The sequence below is a fragment of the Ursus americanus genome, chromosome 20 (assembly GCF_024610735.1).
Source record: "Ursus americanus isolate L20-20 chromosome 20, mUrsAme1.1.p, whole genome shotgun sequence".
Lineage (NCBI taxonomy): Eukaryota > Metazoa > Chordata > Mammalia > Carnivora > Ursidae > Ursus > Ursus americanus.
The window spans coordinates 37,390,789-37,408,087 of record NC_142146.1 but is presented as its reverse complement, the minus strand read 5'-3'; the positions used below and the strand labels follow the sequence as shown (position 1 = coordinate 37,408,087).

The 17,299-nt window shown below is 46.4% G+C and overlaps 2 protein-coding genes and 1 long non-coding RNA gene across 7 annotated transcripts in view; 1 reads left to right on the top strand and 2 right to left on the bottom strand.

Moving 5' to 3' along the window:
• The window catches only part of ZBTB38 (zinc finger and BTB domain containing 38), a 145,969-nt gene extending 141,846 nt beyond the window's left edge, over positions 1-4,123 (bottom strand). Inside the window, exon 1 of the mRNA XM_045791891.2 lies at positions 3,745-4,123. The gene's annotated coding sequence lies outside the window, so the exon portion shown is untranslated. The remainder of the gene's footprint in view (positions 1-3,744) is intronic.
• Positions 4,124-4,301: 178 nt separating this feature from the next.
• On the top strand, positions 4,302-11,933 carry LOC148108411 (uncharacterized). The gene is made up of 3 exons (XR_015727882.1): positions 4,302-4,530; positions 8,114-8,166; positions 10,136-11,933. It is a non-coding gene; the product is annotated as an uncharacterized LOC148108411 (long non-coding RNA).
• Positions 11,934-13,779: 1,846 nt separating this feature from the next.
• Positions 13,780-17,299, bottom strand: part of PXYLP1 (2-phosphoxylose phosphatase 1) — a 68,356-nt gene continuing 64,836 nt past the window's right edge. For all 5 annotated transcript variants that reach the window (XM_087870235.1, XM_045791885.2, XM_087870234.1 and 2 more), the window contains one exon: positions 13,780-16,091. In XM_087870235.1, the coding sequence (XP_087726361.1) occupies positions 15,151-16,091 (941 nt within the window). In that variant the 3' untranslated portion in view covers positions 13,780-15,150. The remainder of the gene's footprint in view (positions 16,092-17,299) is intronic.

Genomic DNA, 17,299 nt, shown 5'->3' with positions numbered 1-17,299 from the left:
CACTTCAGGTCTCCCTTGGTGGATTTCTCCATCACAAGGTATAGATCAGCATTATTTACATCAATACATAGCCAATACGATATATCACCCCAATACCAGCACATATAGGGATATTTCTATTACTAAAAAGGCTGTTTCTTCCTGGCCTATGGTAAATGTTACATGTGATTCTCCAGGCCATAAGAGGCCTTTCTCTTATTCTCAAACTACCAAAATTTTAACTGAATATGTTAACCCACAGATAGGCTCACAACAATGAATTCTCTGACTACATAGTCCTTCCTATCGATACACCCAGGAAGGATTATATCAAATATGGAATGAATATATGTGGCTTACTCCCACAGTAGGACAACTAAGCCAAAAGGCACTTCCATGTTGGGAACAGAAAAAAACCATACCCTTGATTCATGCCCAATGGTACTCACCAAATCGGATGGCTCCTCCCAGAAGCCTGTGACCATACCATTACTTTATACACAACTGATTGGTTTGCTACTGACTGGACAAGGTGCCCAGGCATCTATGGTTAGCATCTAATGAAACACAATGATTTTGTGGGCCAAAATTGCGGCCATGGCTTCCACCAGGCTGGATTGGAAGATGTACTATAGGTTATGCCTGGATGCACAGCTTTTGCACTACAACTATCACAAATCCAGCTACTCTTCCATAACTAAAACAATGATGGACAAGATGTGTGTTCCACTGGCATGACCATTTGATGTCTATTTTTCTTCCATCAGTAGGTTTAGAAAATGTCATATGACACATGGAAGCCCCTGATAAATACACAATTAAGGCCTTAAATGACTCTTGAAATAGCATTACATTATTAAACACTGAAATAACTCCAGTGTGTAAAGCAGTTCTACAAAACAGAAAGGCGTTAGATGTCATAACAGCAGCACAGGAAGGAACATGTGCCATTATTAAAGCGGAATGTTGCATCTACATTCAAGATTATGACAAAAATATGACAAGATTACTTACTGATATGAATAATCAAATTCGTGCTCTTAAAGACCCTACGTTGTCACTTAATAACTGGTTACTTTCCTGGTCAGGAGGTGGACTATGGCTCACGCTTACGAGTCTTCTCATTGCTCTTCTTACTTTCATTATGATAATAATCCTAATGTGTTTTGTCTCTTTCACTTTGTTCTCTATTGTTGAACAGATGACAGATGAGCCATACTACTCGAAACAAATTTATCCGATGTCCACTCTGGACTCTACAGCAATGGCCTTCCATAATATTTACTTGTAGGGACAGATAGTGACCAAATTTCATCCATAGGTAGGGACATCTCTACAATCCTGTCACCTTGAAGAAGTCACAGAAGATGAGGCCTTCACCCTTCAACAACCTTAAAGATTTAAGGACTGAAAATTGGTCAGGGGGGAAATGATGAGGGATAAAAGCAGAAAAATGTTCACTTTTAGCTCAGAAGCCTGGCCTATAGCCTGCATACTTCCAATAAGGATCAAATATGTGCTGGTTGCTACATTCTTAAAAGGTCTCATGACTGCCTGTATATCTCACTGATAGTTAATACTGAACTGAATGATAAGCACCAGAGAAATCTTGCAAAAGTAGTTTTACGAGTAGAAATTCGAAGAAAACATTTACAATCTAATACTCCCTGCACTCCCACCCCCAGCACTAAGCATATAAACACCAGCTTCATACAGCAAAAAGTATAGTCCTTACTGCCTATGGGTCCTGTCCCATGTTACTTAAATAAACTTACTAAGTTGCACCATTCAAAGTTTCAAGAACTCTTTCTTGACCCTTGTGCTGGAAGACCCCGTAAAACACCTGGGAACTTTGAAGGCCCTATAAGAGCAAGCGCCACATTTCCTGAATAAAAAGTAAGTATGTGTATGGGAGTGCAGCGGGGGCTTCTTCCACACTCAAAGGAAGCACTTCCAGATAGTTTCCAGTAATAGTTAACTGGAGGACTTGAATGAATTATTTTCCAAGGCCAGTGAAGGCCCCGTATTAGTTTTCTAGGGATGGCATAACAAAACACCACAGACTAGGTTGTCTAAACAACAAAATTTAATTTTCTCATAGTTCTGGAGGATGTTAACCCAAGATCAAGATGTCAGCAAGGGTTGGTATCCTCTGAAGCTGGTCTCCTTGGTTTGCCGATGGCTGCCCTCCTGCATGTCCTCACATGGCCTTTTCTCTGCGTGTGCAAATCCGTGGTGGGTTTTTTTTTGTGTGTCCAAATTTACTATTCATATAAGGAGACCAGTCACATTGGATTAGGAGCCACCTAAAATGGTCTCATTTTAACTTAAACACCTCTTTAGAGGTCCTATGTCCAAATACAGTCACATTCTTACATATGAATTTTTAGGGACACAAATCAGCCTTTTACAGCCCTCTCCCTTTGTCGATTCTTGCTGTCTGCGTGCCCTGTGATTCACTGTGTGGAAAACAGCATGAACCACAGAGAAAGCCAGTGACCACACGGCCCTCTACTTCCTCAAAGAAAGCTTGCCTCAAACCAAGAAAGAAGTGGAAGAGTCTTGGGATCTGCACCCCTTTATGCATACCACTCTATTAGAGAGAGACCCATCGTTCATGCACCACCAGGATTTAGGGCATTTCCCCGAGTTTTAGGAATGACAAAGTAAATATCTACTTGAAGCAGCTGAATGTCTATTTTGTACCTGAGGATCACATGAGGAAGATAAAAGCCATTCACCATCAGAGGTTTCGGACTCAGGAGTCTTTAAAGATCTCAGGTTGCTTTTAGAAAAAAAAATTACAATGTGCTAACAGAGCCAAGACGAGAGGAAGTAAAAGAACACTGCAAGGCACAGTTAGTAGCCCTCTGAAAGTCAGCGTTTCCTGTTTGCTAACATTCTTCCACAGGGCCCTTGTTCCATGTTAGCAGGTGTTGTAATGCCAGTGGCTCGAGGTCAACTCACTGAAAGGCACGTGTTTCCATTTTACCGTCCTAATCTCTGCCTGTCCCTCTCGTCAAGTTTCTTCGTTTCTAATCCCTCTTAATCCTCCTACTGCCATTTGTTCTCATTTCCCCCCCATCCTTTCAAGTGCCTCTTAGTTCCTCCAAACCTTAGTCCCCTTCCCTATCAATCCCTGTCCTTCTAAATCACTCCCAGTTCTACAGACCCCTTTCTTCACATTCCAAGTCTTCTCTCCCCTCCTTTTACGCCCATTACGCCGGCCCCACCCACTACGCCTTGTCCCCCTAGCCCCTCCCACTACGTCTAGCGTCCCCTGGCCGCACCCACTTTTCATCAGCTCCTCCTCACCTCAAAGGGAATGCAGACATTTTAATAGTGATTAACACAGCTCAATTGCCCACGAAAAACGGGTACCAATTTACACTCACAATAACATTAAATTCTATGGATGGGCTTTATGTCAGAAGTCCTATTACTCTTTTTAACTATTTGATAGCCTTTGTGTGTGTGTGAAAATGACATCTTACTGCTGTTTTATCTTGTATTTTCTGGATTACTAGTAAAGCTTAACTTTAAAAAAAAAAACTGTATTTCTGATTCTGTGAATTGCCTGTTCTTATGCCTTGTGCATTTTTCAATTGAGTTGCCTTTGTCTTATTGATTTATATTTGGATTATTAGTCTTTTATATATCTCACGAATATTTTCTCCTCGATGTCCCCTGTCTTCTAACTAACTGGGCTGAGACGGACTACATATTCTTTAAGATGCTGTTACGCAGATATAACGGAATACTGACCAACTAAGATTTGGCAGAAACGTTCAAAGTTGTTAAAAGAATTCCATCCAGTATGAATTCCCGGCGGAAGACAGACAATGCAGGAAACAAGGGGTATCCAGGACTGCATAGCTGTAGGGCTTTATCTTCAGAAAACGCCCGGAGGTGGGCAGAGAGTTTGGAGCAGCCGCAGGCAGGCAAAACCAGAGCAGGCAGAGGGAGCGCGCGGCTGTGACGGGCGCGCAGAGGGACCGGTACAATGAAGGGAGAAGCGCGTAAGGGCTGTGGCCAGGTCCTTTTCTTCCAAAGTCCCGGTTTCTCTGACTCACGAACGACCTCTGGAGGCAAATGCTCTACGAAACTTCGCTCCGTTCTACCCATTCTGAAACCATTTCCACTGCCAGACTCGCCCCCCCCCCCCTTAGCTTTCGAAAAGAAGTGCAGTTCCGGGGTGGGGACCCCAGGGCCCTTTCTGGGAAATGAAGTCTCTGTCAGAAGGATTCTGGGAGTCGTAGTTCCTACTGTTACTTTGCGCACGCGCATTTCGTTTTCACGTTGCGGCTCCTGTTGTGCGGCGCGGGAAAGAGACGTGTGTGCCTATGTCGCGCTGGCCCTGGGACTGCGTCCTCTTTTGGCTCTTTGTCCCATGGAGAGGGGTCCCGGGTTAGAACGGGCGTGGGTCTTCTGTCAGTTTTAATTGTAAGCGGTAACTGGGCAATTACAACGGTTTGTGAGAATCTCCAGGCCTAGACGTGGAGGCAGCTCATTACGGCCTGGAGGAAGAGGCATCAGAGGCAAAACCTTCCGGTATGGCTTAGGACCAGGCTGTGGCGATGCGGTCTAAATTCTGTGGTCTCGAGAGCCCAGAGACCCCAGTGATCAGGCAATGACCTTGAGAGGACCTTTGAGTTACTGAGGAGATGACGTCGTCCTCTGACAGCCTAAAGGTGTTCTCCCTTTCAGTCAGGGGTGGGCTGTGCCCCTAATTTCATTTTATTTAGTCACTGTGGCTGTGGTTGGGAAGGGTCGCCAGGGGAGGGCATTGAGGACCGAGCTGTTGTCCAGGGAGATGTGATAAGAGCTCACTGTGGAACACACCTGGGTGGATCAGTTGGTTAAGCAGCTGCCTTCTGCTCAGGTCATGATCACAGGATCCTGGGATCAAGTCCTACACTGGGATCCTTGCTCGGTGGGGAGCCTGCTTTTCCCTCTGTCTGCCACTCCCCCCACTTGTGGTCTCTCTCTCTGTGACAAATAAATAAATAATCTTTATATATATATATAAAAAGCTCATGGCAGTGGCAGTATGGACTGAAGTGGATGGTGAGGGCTCAGGGTTGAGGGAGGAGTTGAGGATTCCCAGATTCCTGGTGTGGGCTGCTATCATGTCTACAGATGATCTCACCTTGTGAAATGCTTACTCCTAATCTGTCTCAACTCCAAAAAAACACTCAAGGGGTCCTCGAGCGAGCACATGTGCAAATTTATTCACCAAACTATTCAGATGCATGCTTTGACCCAAAGGACACTCATTCATATAGCCATATAGCTCTGTTACACCCACCCTTATGAGCACATTTGGTGTGTAAATACACACGGCCATATAGCTACTCATGATCATATACTCACATATACTACATGCCCCAGACAAGAGCCCTGATAAATGCCCAGAGCTGAGGATGCCCTGCTATCTTGAGCTAAGTGTGACCTCCAGGCTAAAAGGACACATGCTGATTCTTTGGGCTTCTCTTTGGAAACGTCACACACAGCTCAGTCTTTATCCTTTCTACTACATCCATGTCCATTATGACTCTGACTTCTCCTAGTTATCTTCCTTCTCCCTGGCCTGATGGGAGAGATAAAAGGGCTTTGAATTCAGGTAAGGGTTTTGTTTATCTGAATGTTTACTGAGGGTTTTCCCAGAGCAGTAGTCCTGAACATGTATGTATGTGCTGGACTCTTAAGAATCCGATGAAAACTGTGAACTCTCTTCTCAGATAAACACAGCTATATATCCATACTATTTTGAAAACAAAATTGAGACCCATCTATTGGCCCCTGGTTAAGAACCTCACTAGAGGTAGACCAGAAGGTCAGTTTCCTGGTTTTTCCCTCTCTGCAGTTTTCAAGTCATGCTAGAACTGAGAAAAGTAGGGCCTCAAGCCCCTAGAGGAGTCAGGGCATGAGGAAGGGGCAGCCTCTCCTTCCATCCTTCTGTTATCCTTAGTTTTGGAGTCTGGCTGTTAGTCTGCAGGTCCTCTGCTGGGCGGTCATTCAGCTGGTTAGTGGATGAGTCAGCAGGCAGGCAGTTCAAGCTTATCAGATATTTAGTTATTTAGTGTTAGTAGGTCATTTAGAAAGCCAGTAGGTCAATCAAATGATTTGTGGTTTAGAAACTTAATCAGCCAACCGGCCAGTCATTTAGGGTTAATTTTCAGATGGACAGTAGTCCATCAGGATCCATCAGTCGAAGGTCGATTCAATCATCAATCCATCCATTAGGGAGCCAATTGTTGAGAATGCCAAACAGCTGGGTCACCAGAGGGACAAAAGGGCAGCTGGGGTGAAACCATCTAGACACAGAGTGTGTTTCTATTTGCTACAACCTTAAGACAACACAGTAACACACACACTCCTGTATTTGCCATTGTGCTTTCCATGGTTTCAGCTATCAGCAGTTGTGGTCCGTGGTTGGGAAGCATATGATCCTCCTTCTGGGTTATCAGGTCAATAGTAGCCTAACACTACATCACAGTGCCTACATTGTTCACCTCACTGTATCTCATCACGTAGGCATTTTATTATCACACATCATCATAAGAAGGAGGGTGAGTGCAGTACAATAAGATATTTTGAGGGAGGGAGAGAGGAAGGAAAGAGACCTCATTCACAGAACTTTTATTACAGTATATTGTTGCAATGGTTTTATTTCATTATTAGTTAATATTGTTAATGTCTTACTGTGCCTAATTTATAAATTAAACTTTGTCATAGGTATATATGTATAGGAAAAAACATTGTATATGTAGGATTCGGTACTATCCGTGGTTTGAGGCATCCACTGGGGGTCTTGGGATGTCCCTCAAGGATAAGCGTGGACTACCATATAGGCAAGCGGAGAGAAGAGTTGACTCCTCGGCCACCAGAGGGAGCTTCAGTTTGCTGGGAAAGAGGCCTCCTCCGGAGTAGGGAACCAGGAGAGGAAACACTGTAGAACAAGGGCCCGGCCGAGTTGCCAGCAGAGGGCAGCGTGGCTCCCCATTCACATCCACACCCGGCACACTTCAGTTAAACTTCAGGCTTGTGGGAGCCCAATCTCTGGCCTGCTTGAGGAAAGCCTCCTGAAAGGATTTGTCACCCAGGGAGTGCTTAACCAAGACACGCTTAACTCCCAAGCTAAGAGGAAGCCAGACAGCTGCCGACCAGGAGGACTTGCCATTGCCAGGCGCCGCTGCCAGGAGCACCCCAGCCATGGGGGAGGAGGGAGAATGGAGGAGGAGCATCTTACCCCTCTCTCCCAGAACAGGGAGGGGAGCAATTCCCTAAAGCTGAGGCACTGAGGGCAGGATCTGTCTTCTGTCGAGGTGCATGTCACTTCCTGGGCTGCTGCTTCAGCTTCTCTAGGGGCCAAAGAGGGGCTAGACTAATGGACCTAAGCCAATGACTCCTATTCCTTCGATGGACTCTGTGGTCAGCTGCTTCTTTTGCAACGGGCAGTAACTCGAAGGCACAAAGATGGAGGCTGGATATAGACAATGAAGGAAACGTGGGGGAAGGATGAGCTATGAGCTTAATTTCCCTTTGGGAATGGCTGAGATGTTTATATAAGGTATCAAATATGGCATTGGGCACCAAAGCAGGACTCAGAAGATTCGAGTTCTTTTCTCCCCCAAAGGGAAGGGCATGAGCCCAGGTAATTGTGTCTCCCAGTTATGCCTGGAGCATACTGTTATGCCTCCAGATGGGCTTCCGGGCTTAATGGACAGGGGCATATTCTGGCTCCAGCTGGTTTGGTTGTCAGCACAGTTAAAGAGAGAGTAACGGGGGGGCCGTCCTAATTGTAGAGGTGTCCCACGTGCCTGGTGCTTTATGTACACCCTCACAGGCGGTATCACCCCCAGGTACAGGTGGCGCATCTAAGGTCTCACAGCTGGGAAGTGATGCGGAACTGGTTTTGAACTCCGTCTGTGTGGTTCCAAAGCTCGCTCCTTTTCTGGGAAACCCAACTCCAGACACAAATGGGGAAGGAGAAGAAAGTGAAAGACTGGGAGTTGCTAGGTCCTGAGGAAGATTTGCTGGGGTGGGGGGCTCTGGGTAGGACTGTCCCCTTCAGAGATTCTGCAAACCTGGCATCCCACATGGTGACATTAACCCTTCTCCTCTCTTCCAGGTACACAACAAATGCGTCAACAATGGCAATCTGTGCACAAGCCCTTTGGCCTTGTACGTAACAAAGCTGGGGGGGGGGGAGTGGGAGTCAGACCATGAAGGGCATTGTGAGTAACCTTAGGGAGCTTGGATTTAATCTAGAAGGTAGAGGAGGACCAAGGGGTTTTAACAAAGAGGGGCGTGGTTTGATTTGTGCTGCCACAAGTGTGCAGTCCATATGTCAGAGAGGAATATTGAGTATGGATTGATTGATTTTAAAGATTTTATTCATTCATTTGTCAAAGAGAGAGAGAGAGCACAAGCAGGGGGAGCATCAGGCAGAGGGAGAAGCAGGCTCCCCGCTGAGCAAGGAGCCGGATGCAGGACTTGATCCCAGGACTCCAGCATCATGACCTGAGCCGAAGGCAGAAGCTTAACCGACTGAGCCACCCAGGCGTCCCTTGAACATGGATTTAGCATGTACGAGTAAGCCCGCACACATACTTTACGTGGGGCCCGGGAAGAACGTTTACTATGATGGCGTGATTATGAGCAAGGGCTCACGAGTCGGCTGCTTTGACTCCCAGTTCTGGCCCTGCCCTGCTGTGAGGCCTTGGCAGGGGACCTCTTCTGTCAGTTTCTTTCTCCACCTTAAAAATGGGAGACACTAAGCCACAGGATGGCTAGGAGGCTGAAAGAAGGTTTTGCTTATAAAGCACAGCGCAGTACCTGAGACACTGAGGCAGTGAATGCTGGCTCACCCTCACATCAGACACATCTCCTGCTCCACTCCTCATCCTCTCGGCCTCATGTCTTTGTGGGCCACTGTCGTGGTGACTGGGTCCAGGACTTGACAGCATCTCATTCTCTTGCTTTCCGTCCCAGGACTTCTCAGATGCCAGAGTGCCCAGGCGAACCCTCTGCACTGATGCATGTCCAACCCAGAAGCATGGGGCAAAGAGCAGAGGATGCAAACGAGGGATAAATGTCCCCCCCCCCCCCAGTGTTCCTCCAGGTGAACCGTTCAGATGTGTCTCAGGTTTCTCAGGCGGTCCTGGCTAGAGCAACCGGTCACCATATCAGCTCAGTGTGCATCTTCCCTGCAGCTTTCCCTCTCCCCTTTGTCCCCTTCCCCGTCCTTCGCTTCTGCTCCTTGGGACCACATTCCCTAATAAGCATCTACACTTAAGGGGTTTTTTCTCAGGCTGCTTTCAGAACCCAGGCTAAAACAACCCATTGTAAGGTGATCCTACTTTCTTGGAAATGCTGCATCAGGAAAAAATGGGAAGAGGGGCACCTGGGTGGCTCAGTCGGTTAAACGTCTGTCTTCAGCTCAGGTCATGATCTCAGGGTCCTGGGATCGAGCCCCGCATTGGGCTCCCTACTCAGCGGGAAGCCTGCTTCTCCCTTTCCCACTCCCCCTGCTTGTGTTCCCTCTCTTACTGCCTCTCTCTCTGTCAAATAAATACATTAAAAAATCTTTAAAAATAAAATAAAATAAACCCCTCAAAGGCAGTGATAGAAGAAACTTGTGATCAATAGATACATTATCCCTTTCAAGTAAATGACTCTAGTTTTTCTGCCCAGACTTGCAGAGGCCTCAGGCCCTAGGATTTGCTTGCCCTCTGCTGCAAGTCGGTTCCCAGGAGCAGACTCAGACAGGGATGTATGCGGGAAGCATAAGGGGGAATGTTCTTGGGCCAATGCTATGGAAGAAGGGAAGGCAGCAGGGGAGGCAGAAGTGGGCTGTGATGTAGTCATGAGGCCTTAGCTGACCCTGTGGGGAGCACTGAAGCTGGGTGGCCCTTCGGGGTTCTCCCCGGGGTTTTCAATCCCTGTCCTTGCCTTGTCATTGTATGTGGCTGTCCTGGGAAGGAGGCACTGCCAGCTCGCATACTCCCGGCCACTGGGGAGAGTGTCCTGAAGCTGGGGTCTGGATGGGGCAGCACCTACCACTTCAGTCCCAGTGGTGGCTTTGGGGGATGTGGTAGCTGCTACGAGTCCTCTGCCCCATATCCACTCCTCCCTCCTTCCTTATTAACAGGTGTCTGATTGGAGACAGCAATGTGCCCCACAAAAATACTCACTTTCCTAGATTCCTTTGAAATGGAGGTGGGCCAAGGGATCCTGCTCTGGCCGGGGAGATGTAAACGGCAGTCTGGGTTCCTGATGACACGGTAGGGCCTCTGGAGAAAATGAAAGGCTTTGTTTGCTTAACCACTGTATTCATGTTTCTGTCACATGTAACCCAATAGTCCGAAATAGTTCTGACAGGCACCGTCACATCCTGCTTAAGAACATGGTCCTCCAAGTTCAGCGGACAGTAGCTTGGAGTCCCACCTCCGCTGCACCCTGGCTAGCTACGGGAGACCTCAGATGAGTCGCTCCGTCAGACTTACCTGTCTCTCGGAAGTTGGAATGACGGTACTACCTGAGACGTGTGTCATGTCACACTGGGGTACCCAGCTTGTCCCAGCGTGCCTGGAACTTGCTCAGTTTTAGCAAGGGGAGTCCTGCATCCTGGGAAACTCGTCAGCCCCAGGCAAACCAGGACAGCTGACCTCCCTATTAAAACACATCTCCAAACTACCCTATCTCTTTTACAGATACGAGCCTGGGTCCTGAAGGCTAAAAATGATGTTTCATGCTCTCTCCTAATGGCTGAGTATAATACAGCATCACAGCCAAGATTAGTTTTACATTATATAAGTAGTTGTTTTCTTAACAAAAGCAGCAACCACAGATGGTCAGAGACACAGTTGGAATATTCTCCAATTCATTTAGATTTAAATTTATAACAGTTGTAACCCCACTATGTTTTTAGCACTCACTGATATTCACCAGCAAATATGGTATCTTGTAGGGCTGTTGGGAGGATCAAATTAGCCTAGGAAAAGCCTTTTCCATGGTGTGTTACATAGCACACACATAGTACATGCACATGGAACACTGGAAAGTTCGCCAGTGTCACATATGCTTAGGTTAGACTCTAGGCTTTGACTCTTCCTTTGGAAAAATGACTTCATCCCCTGCCTCACCGCCCCCAACTCCAGCCTCTTTCCTCATTTGTATTAGGGGTAATAGGAACTTCTTGAGAGAGTTGTTTAGATTGATAGAGAAATGCTTGTGGGGCTCCTCAAGGGAAGCATGAGCCCACGATGGTGCTGTTACTACTCACAATTACCCACAAGCCGGGGATCAGGCCACCCCCCTCATGCCCCCACCCCCACTGAGGGGCTCTGCAGCTCTGGGAGGAGCCAAGTTGACCTTTCAGAACACCTGCTCCTCGTCAAGGCCAGTCTCAGCTGGCAGATGGGCTTCAGAGGCCAGGAAAGCCTGACCAGACCCTCGGAATTCAGCTGGTTCCTCTTAAACAGAAGCTATTATTATTCATGAGATGGCCACAGGGCAGGCATGATACAGGGGTACAAGCCCAACATTTAGTTCAGTGGCCTTGAGCAGTGGGAGCTGAGTGGTGCCCAGGCCGGAACTCTGGCCACTTCCCAAGCCAGAGCTGCAATGTAAACCCGGGCTGTTCTCTGCTTTCTACTTGCGGCTGTGTTTAAACACACTGGACTGCGCCCACACTAGCCGGGCTGCTAAATCTGTTCAGAAGGCTTCCTGAAGATTCACAGAAATGGAAGCACGCATCCCTGCCTCTCCCGCATCAGTTTAGGAGTCCTAGAGAAAAGAATCACTCATATCTTTCAAAAGCCTAGTTCTGCTCTAGTTTCGAAGCCCCCCAAATAGGCTTAACAGCAGTATTAAGGTCTTCAATTCTGTTTATAGGTGTGAGTGGAGAAATAATACTTTAGTATATTAATAAATATCTGTAGCTATATTGAAAAAGGGCTAATTACTCTGTTGGGCTACAGAATTAACACAGCCTGCTGGCTTCGGCTTGTTCTGTGTACCTCAAATCTGTGGCCCATTGTGTATCTTGGTTTTACGTTTCAATTTCATTCATTTTTAATGATATTTAAAGATTAATTTATTTGAGAGAGAGAGAGGGAGACAGAGTCTTAAGCAGACTCCACCCTAAGCTCGGAGCCTAACGCCGGGCTCGATCTCAAGATCCTAAAATCATGACCTGAGCCAAAACTGAGAGCCGGACACTTAACTGACTGTACCACCCAGGTGCCATTTTTTAAAAAAATTTTTTAATTAACAGAGAAGAGACAGAGTACAAGCAGAGGAGTGGCAGGCAGAGGGAGAGGGAAAAGCAGACTTCCCGCTGAGCAGAGAGCCCGACACGGAGCTCGATCCCAGGATCCTGGGATCACAACTTGAGCTGAAGGCAGACGCTTCACCAACTGCCACCCAGGCGTCCCCAGGTGCCATTTTAATGATATTTTAAAAACATGTGTTATGTATTCGTTAAGTATTATGCACTGGCTATAAGAAGAGCTACCTACCTACCTACCTACCTACCATCTATCTCAAGGTGAAAATATCTCCAAGACGTACTGTTAGGGGAAGCAAGTTAATGAGAAATATGTTTAAGACATATTGTTAAAGGAAACAAAATATAAAATAAATTTTAAGGGAAGCAAGTCACAGAACAATATATATAAAGTGGTCTTTTTGCTATTTAAAAATTACATGTATTTCTATATCTGCATGGAAAATGTCTGGAAGAATGTGTCAAACAGCTCACAGCGTTCTCTCTGGAGGTGGGAGTAGAGAACTTCACTTTTGAAGTTGTTTTCGGTATAGTCTGATTGTTTTCCAGTGTGCATGTATTAATTTTAATCATAAAAATAAAGCTGAATTTGCACATGTACACACCCACGCCTGCCATGAACTAAGCCACTAAGACCATTATCCAGAAACCAAGAACTAAATGTATTAATCTCAGCTCCGTGCTCAGTGTTTGTTTATGCAGCAAGAGGTCTCAGAATTTGTTACTGAGGAAGATACATGTTAATGATGTGCACACCTGATGTCTTGGGAGGCAAAACCTTTATCTATGCTTTTAATGTTGGCTCTTATCTAAAATATGTACCTTTACCAACAGATGTTTCAAACGGATTCTTTTTAAAGATTTTGAGAGAGTGGCCCCCCTCCCCGCCAAAAGCAGGGGGAGGAGCAGGGGTATAGGGTGGGGGAGAGAATCTCACACAGAGTCCCTGCTGACCCTGGAACCTGAGTCTGATGCAGGGCTCAGTCTCACAACCCTGAGATCATGACCTGAGCCAAAATCAGGAGTCAGACACTTAATGGACTGAGCCACCCAGGCACCCCTGGAACTGATTTTTAAAATATCTTTTGATCTACTTTTAGTTTTAAATCTTCAAGCTGTCTTTAGCAGTTCTAATTGAGATATACTGCGAGTGGGAGCAAAAAACAACTGATTAGACTTTAAATACTCAAGAGACAACATGTGATTTTCAGCAATAAAAGGAGCAGTTAGGATAGATTTTAAACCAGTCCAAGGCCGCTAGCTGTGCATGTCCTCCCAGCCCACGGAGCCCGGATGCTGCTGTCACACAGGGAGCCTTGGCCCCTCCAGGCCCAGCACTGCTGTCCCTTTCTGCCACCTCTGCTGGGCCAGCATGGCCTGGCCTCCCTTTTCCACGCGTACTGTACGGTTTGCTAATTTAAATGTTTTTACTTATTTAAAAAAAATCTAAAATATTGGAACTTACTTGAAAAGAACTAGAGTGACGTGTAGGTACACACCATGGCTTGTATGTACAAGTGTTCTTCAAAAATTTATTTATAGAAACAGACGTATCCAAAGGCAACATTAGACAAAAACAAAGAGAAAAGTTTGGAATGCCAACGACACCGGAGAACCTCACTTGCACTTTACATGTCTTCACATGGACCTAGCACCATTTTAGTTCAGAAACCACAGATTTAATTACAATTGCTTCTAATATATAAAATATCTTATAAAGATTATTTAACTATCTAGTAACAAAGTTCTTCCAAAAACTTACTTAAAAATCAATTAGAATTTACCATTTGAAATTGATGAAAATGGTTTAAAAACTGATCCAATCCTACGGCTTGTCAAAGGGAATGAGCCATAATTAGTTTTATTGGAAGAAAATGCCTGAATTCAGCTCCTGGCTTCCTTCTAACCACCAAGGAGGTGCGGTAAGTTGAGTATTACCTAGGAATAAGAGCACATCTAAAACCGGTCTTAGAAAATATTTTCCTAGACTATAAAAATACTAAATGGAATACAAAAATTTCAGCCTATACAGCAAATAGACTACAGATAAATACTCAAAACATACTTAAAACTATCTTCTACCATAATCATCAAGAACATCAAGTATTATTCTAATAATTTTTCTATGATTCATTCTGATTCCGTGTTTGTTTCCCCTCAAGTTTTGTTGTAACACCAGCTACAGAGCAAATTGGGTGTTTCTCGCAGAAGTTCCTGGAGGCACCACTGAATAATTCTTTGTATTCAACTGGTTCTCAAAGTGCTGAAAGTGCAAACGTAGTAGAGCCTGTGCTTTGAGATCAGGGGTCAGCAACCTTGGGCCGTGAACGTGGCCACACTCATTTGTTTACACGTTGTCTGTGGTTGCTTTCGTGCCACAGGACTGTAGGTGGCCTCTGGGTCCCCAGAGTCTAAAATCTTCACTATCTGGCCCCGTACAGGAAAAATGTGCCAACCCCTATTTTAGATAAACCACTTCAGGACATGTTTCGCTGAACAGGGACAAGGTAGAACTGTCCTGAACATTTTGGCTGAGGTTTGCTGGTTCCGTCACATAGTACCACGGCAGATCAAGACAATACCATGTGGATTGGCAACTCTGGGGACTGAAATACTCGTCCGGCATCGTAAGTGAAGTCAGGCTAGGATGAAAGTACTTTCCTCTCTGCGAACTGGCCGTGATGTACCAAGTAACTCATGTACCTGGTCACAGCAACGTACTTCCTGTTCAACCCAACCATCTACGTGCCTCAACGTGATTTCTAGCCCTTATAAATCAATAATCTTATACCCTTGGCAATGAACAGAACTAGAAGCAGACCCTTCCCATCCCTCTGTGTTGGCATAGATTCTATCAGCACTGCACTGCCTACCCGTTAGAATCCTTCCTTGTGACAAGCATCATAATAACTGGTACTACCGCTACTCCCCAGGGCCACAAACATGTCCTTTTTGACAAAGCGGACTAAGTTTTCAAGGGGGCACATAGGCTTGGAAGAATGCTTGTGGTGGTCCTGGCAAAAAGAGGTGTGGAATGTGACATCGACGCCATTATAAAGAATACGGACAGAATGCTCACTGGGCTTTTCTCTGTCTTGCCAGAGCTCCAAGATCAACCTGGCTGCAAACCTTGGGAATCTGGCTTCCATAAGGCCCAAGGCACTGAGAAGGGGTGACAGAGTGACATCATGAGCAGAGTAGAGGGCAAAGACCTCCTCTTTCCTGCCCTCTGCGGCACGCTGCATCCGGCTGATGGTCTGGTTCAGGATGGGGTGGGCGCCCAGGAGGGCATAGCCCAGATAGAGCTTCTTCTCCCGCCTCTCTCTCTCGTCCTCTATCTGATGCGTCTTGATCACCTTGAAGTGCTCCATGTCAATACAGCCATTCCTGGTGCACGGGAAGCTGACGTTGTGGCAGAAGTGGCAGAGCATGGAGTCTATGGGGTTGGCAGCTCGAAGCTGCTTGGTGGGGACGTCCACGATCCTGGCCATGTCCTCATAGGTCCTCTCCAGCTGGCTGTTTTTCAAACGTAAGAGGTACTGCCGACGCTGCTCCTTTTCCAGATACTGGTTTCTTACGGGGCAAAAGCAGTTTCCGGAGCAGAACAGAGCACTTGGCTGGTGCCTAAAATGAATCTTCTTCCAGTCAAAATCTGGGAGAAAGCCATAAAGCAAGGCCAGCCCGCTTTGTAGTGTCCGGCTTTTCCCAGTGGTCTCCAAGTAAAGCTGGTCTGTGGACCAGTCACTCGGTAGGAGTTTGTGTTTCTTTAGATAGATGTCCCTCAGCAGCTGGCCATTCTGCAAATGCTGCACGACTCCTGAAACACAGGGACACAAACTGTCCTCACCACCAGCTCAGCAAAAGGACCAGCAAAGCGAGGCTGAGTCAGTGGCCAGCGCTGCAGTGCTTTCCATCAGTGCACGAGAATATAATCAAGACCGTTCCCCAGCGGGTGGAAGCTACAAGAATGGGTTTGCATGAACTCATGAGGGGAGCCCCGTGGGGCTATCCATGAAGGGATGAGCAGAGGAGGGGAGCACCAGGACCATCTGCTCAATCCCTCCCTTCTGGGAAGGGGCATTGTGACGGGGGGGCCTCAGAGGGCAGCAATCGCCCTCCTGGCAGATGTCTGTAATTGGCATGGGCTTAAGGAGAGCTCCCTCCCTCCTGCCCAGGGACACGGCATTCTTTAGTGTGCAGGGAGGGCCCATGGGAATCAGTCAGGTAAAGAGAAGAAGGTGCTTGCTGGCTGCTTAGTCCCCTCACTGTTGGGAGGTTCTCTCCTTCACCTCATTCTCCCTACTCTCCCAAGGGAAGGCTCACTGCCAACCTTGCAGGTACATTCTGCCTAATCCTCCCGGGCCATTACCGGCTCATCAAGGCCGTTCTGTCTGTGGAGATATGGAAAGATCTCTCAGACACCCAGACAGAATATTTGGGAAAAAAAAACCCAAAGTGCAGAACAGGACATTTATTATACTCCTTTTAAATAAAAATGAGGGGAAAATAAGAATGCGTATTTGCAGTTGTTTGTGTTTTGCATAAACTCTGGACGGATGCATAAGAAACCAATATCAATGGTTACCTGGGGAGATGGGGGCACAGAAACGGGGCAAATGGAACATGGAGAGGAGCAAGAATTTTAAATTTACCTGTCAACTAAAAGTTTAAAATGTTTTAGTTTTGAACTACCACAGTATGGTAACAAATTATCTTGAAGAAAAAAAGAAAAGAAAAGAAAAAAAAAAAGAAAAGAAAAGAAAAGAAAAAGAAAAACCTTATCTTCAAGCAGGAGAAGACGATCCAAGATGAAAGCAAGCTCAGCCTCCAGGCACCAGGATGGAGGGGGATGGAATTTCAGTGACAAATCTGAATTCTTGGAGGGGCAACCACACACAGGCCCCACGACCAGTTCATGAGCAATGTCGCTTATTCAGATGCCCAAACGGTGTGAAAACCCAAGACAACTTGTGGCTGAGATGCGTGAGACAGAGGGCCCTGCACTGGCCCAGGAAGGGGAACAGC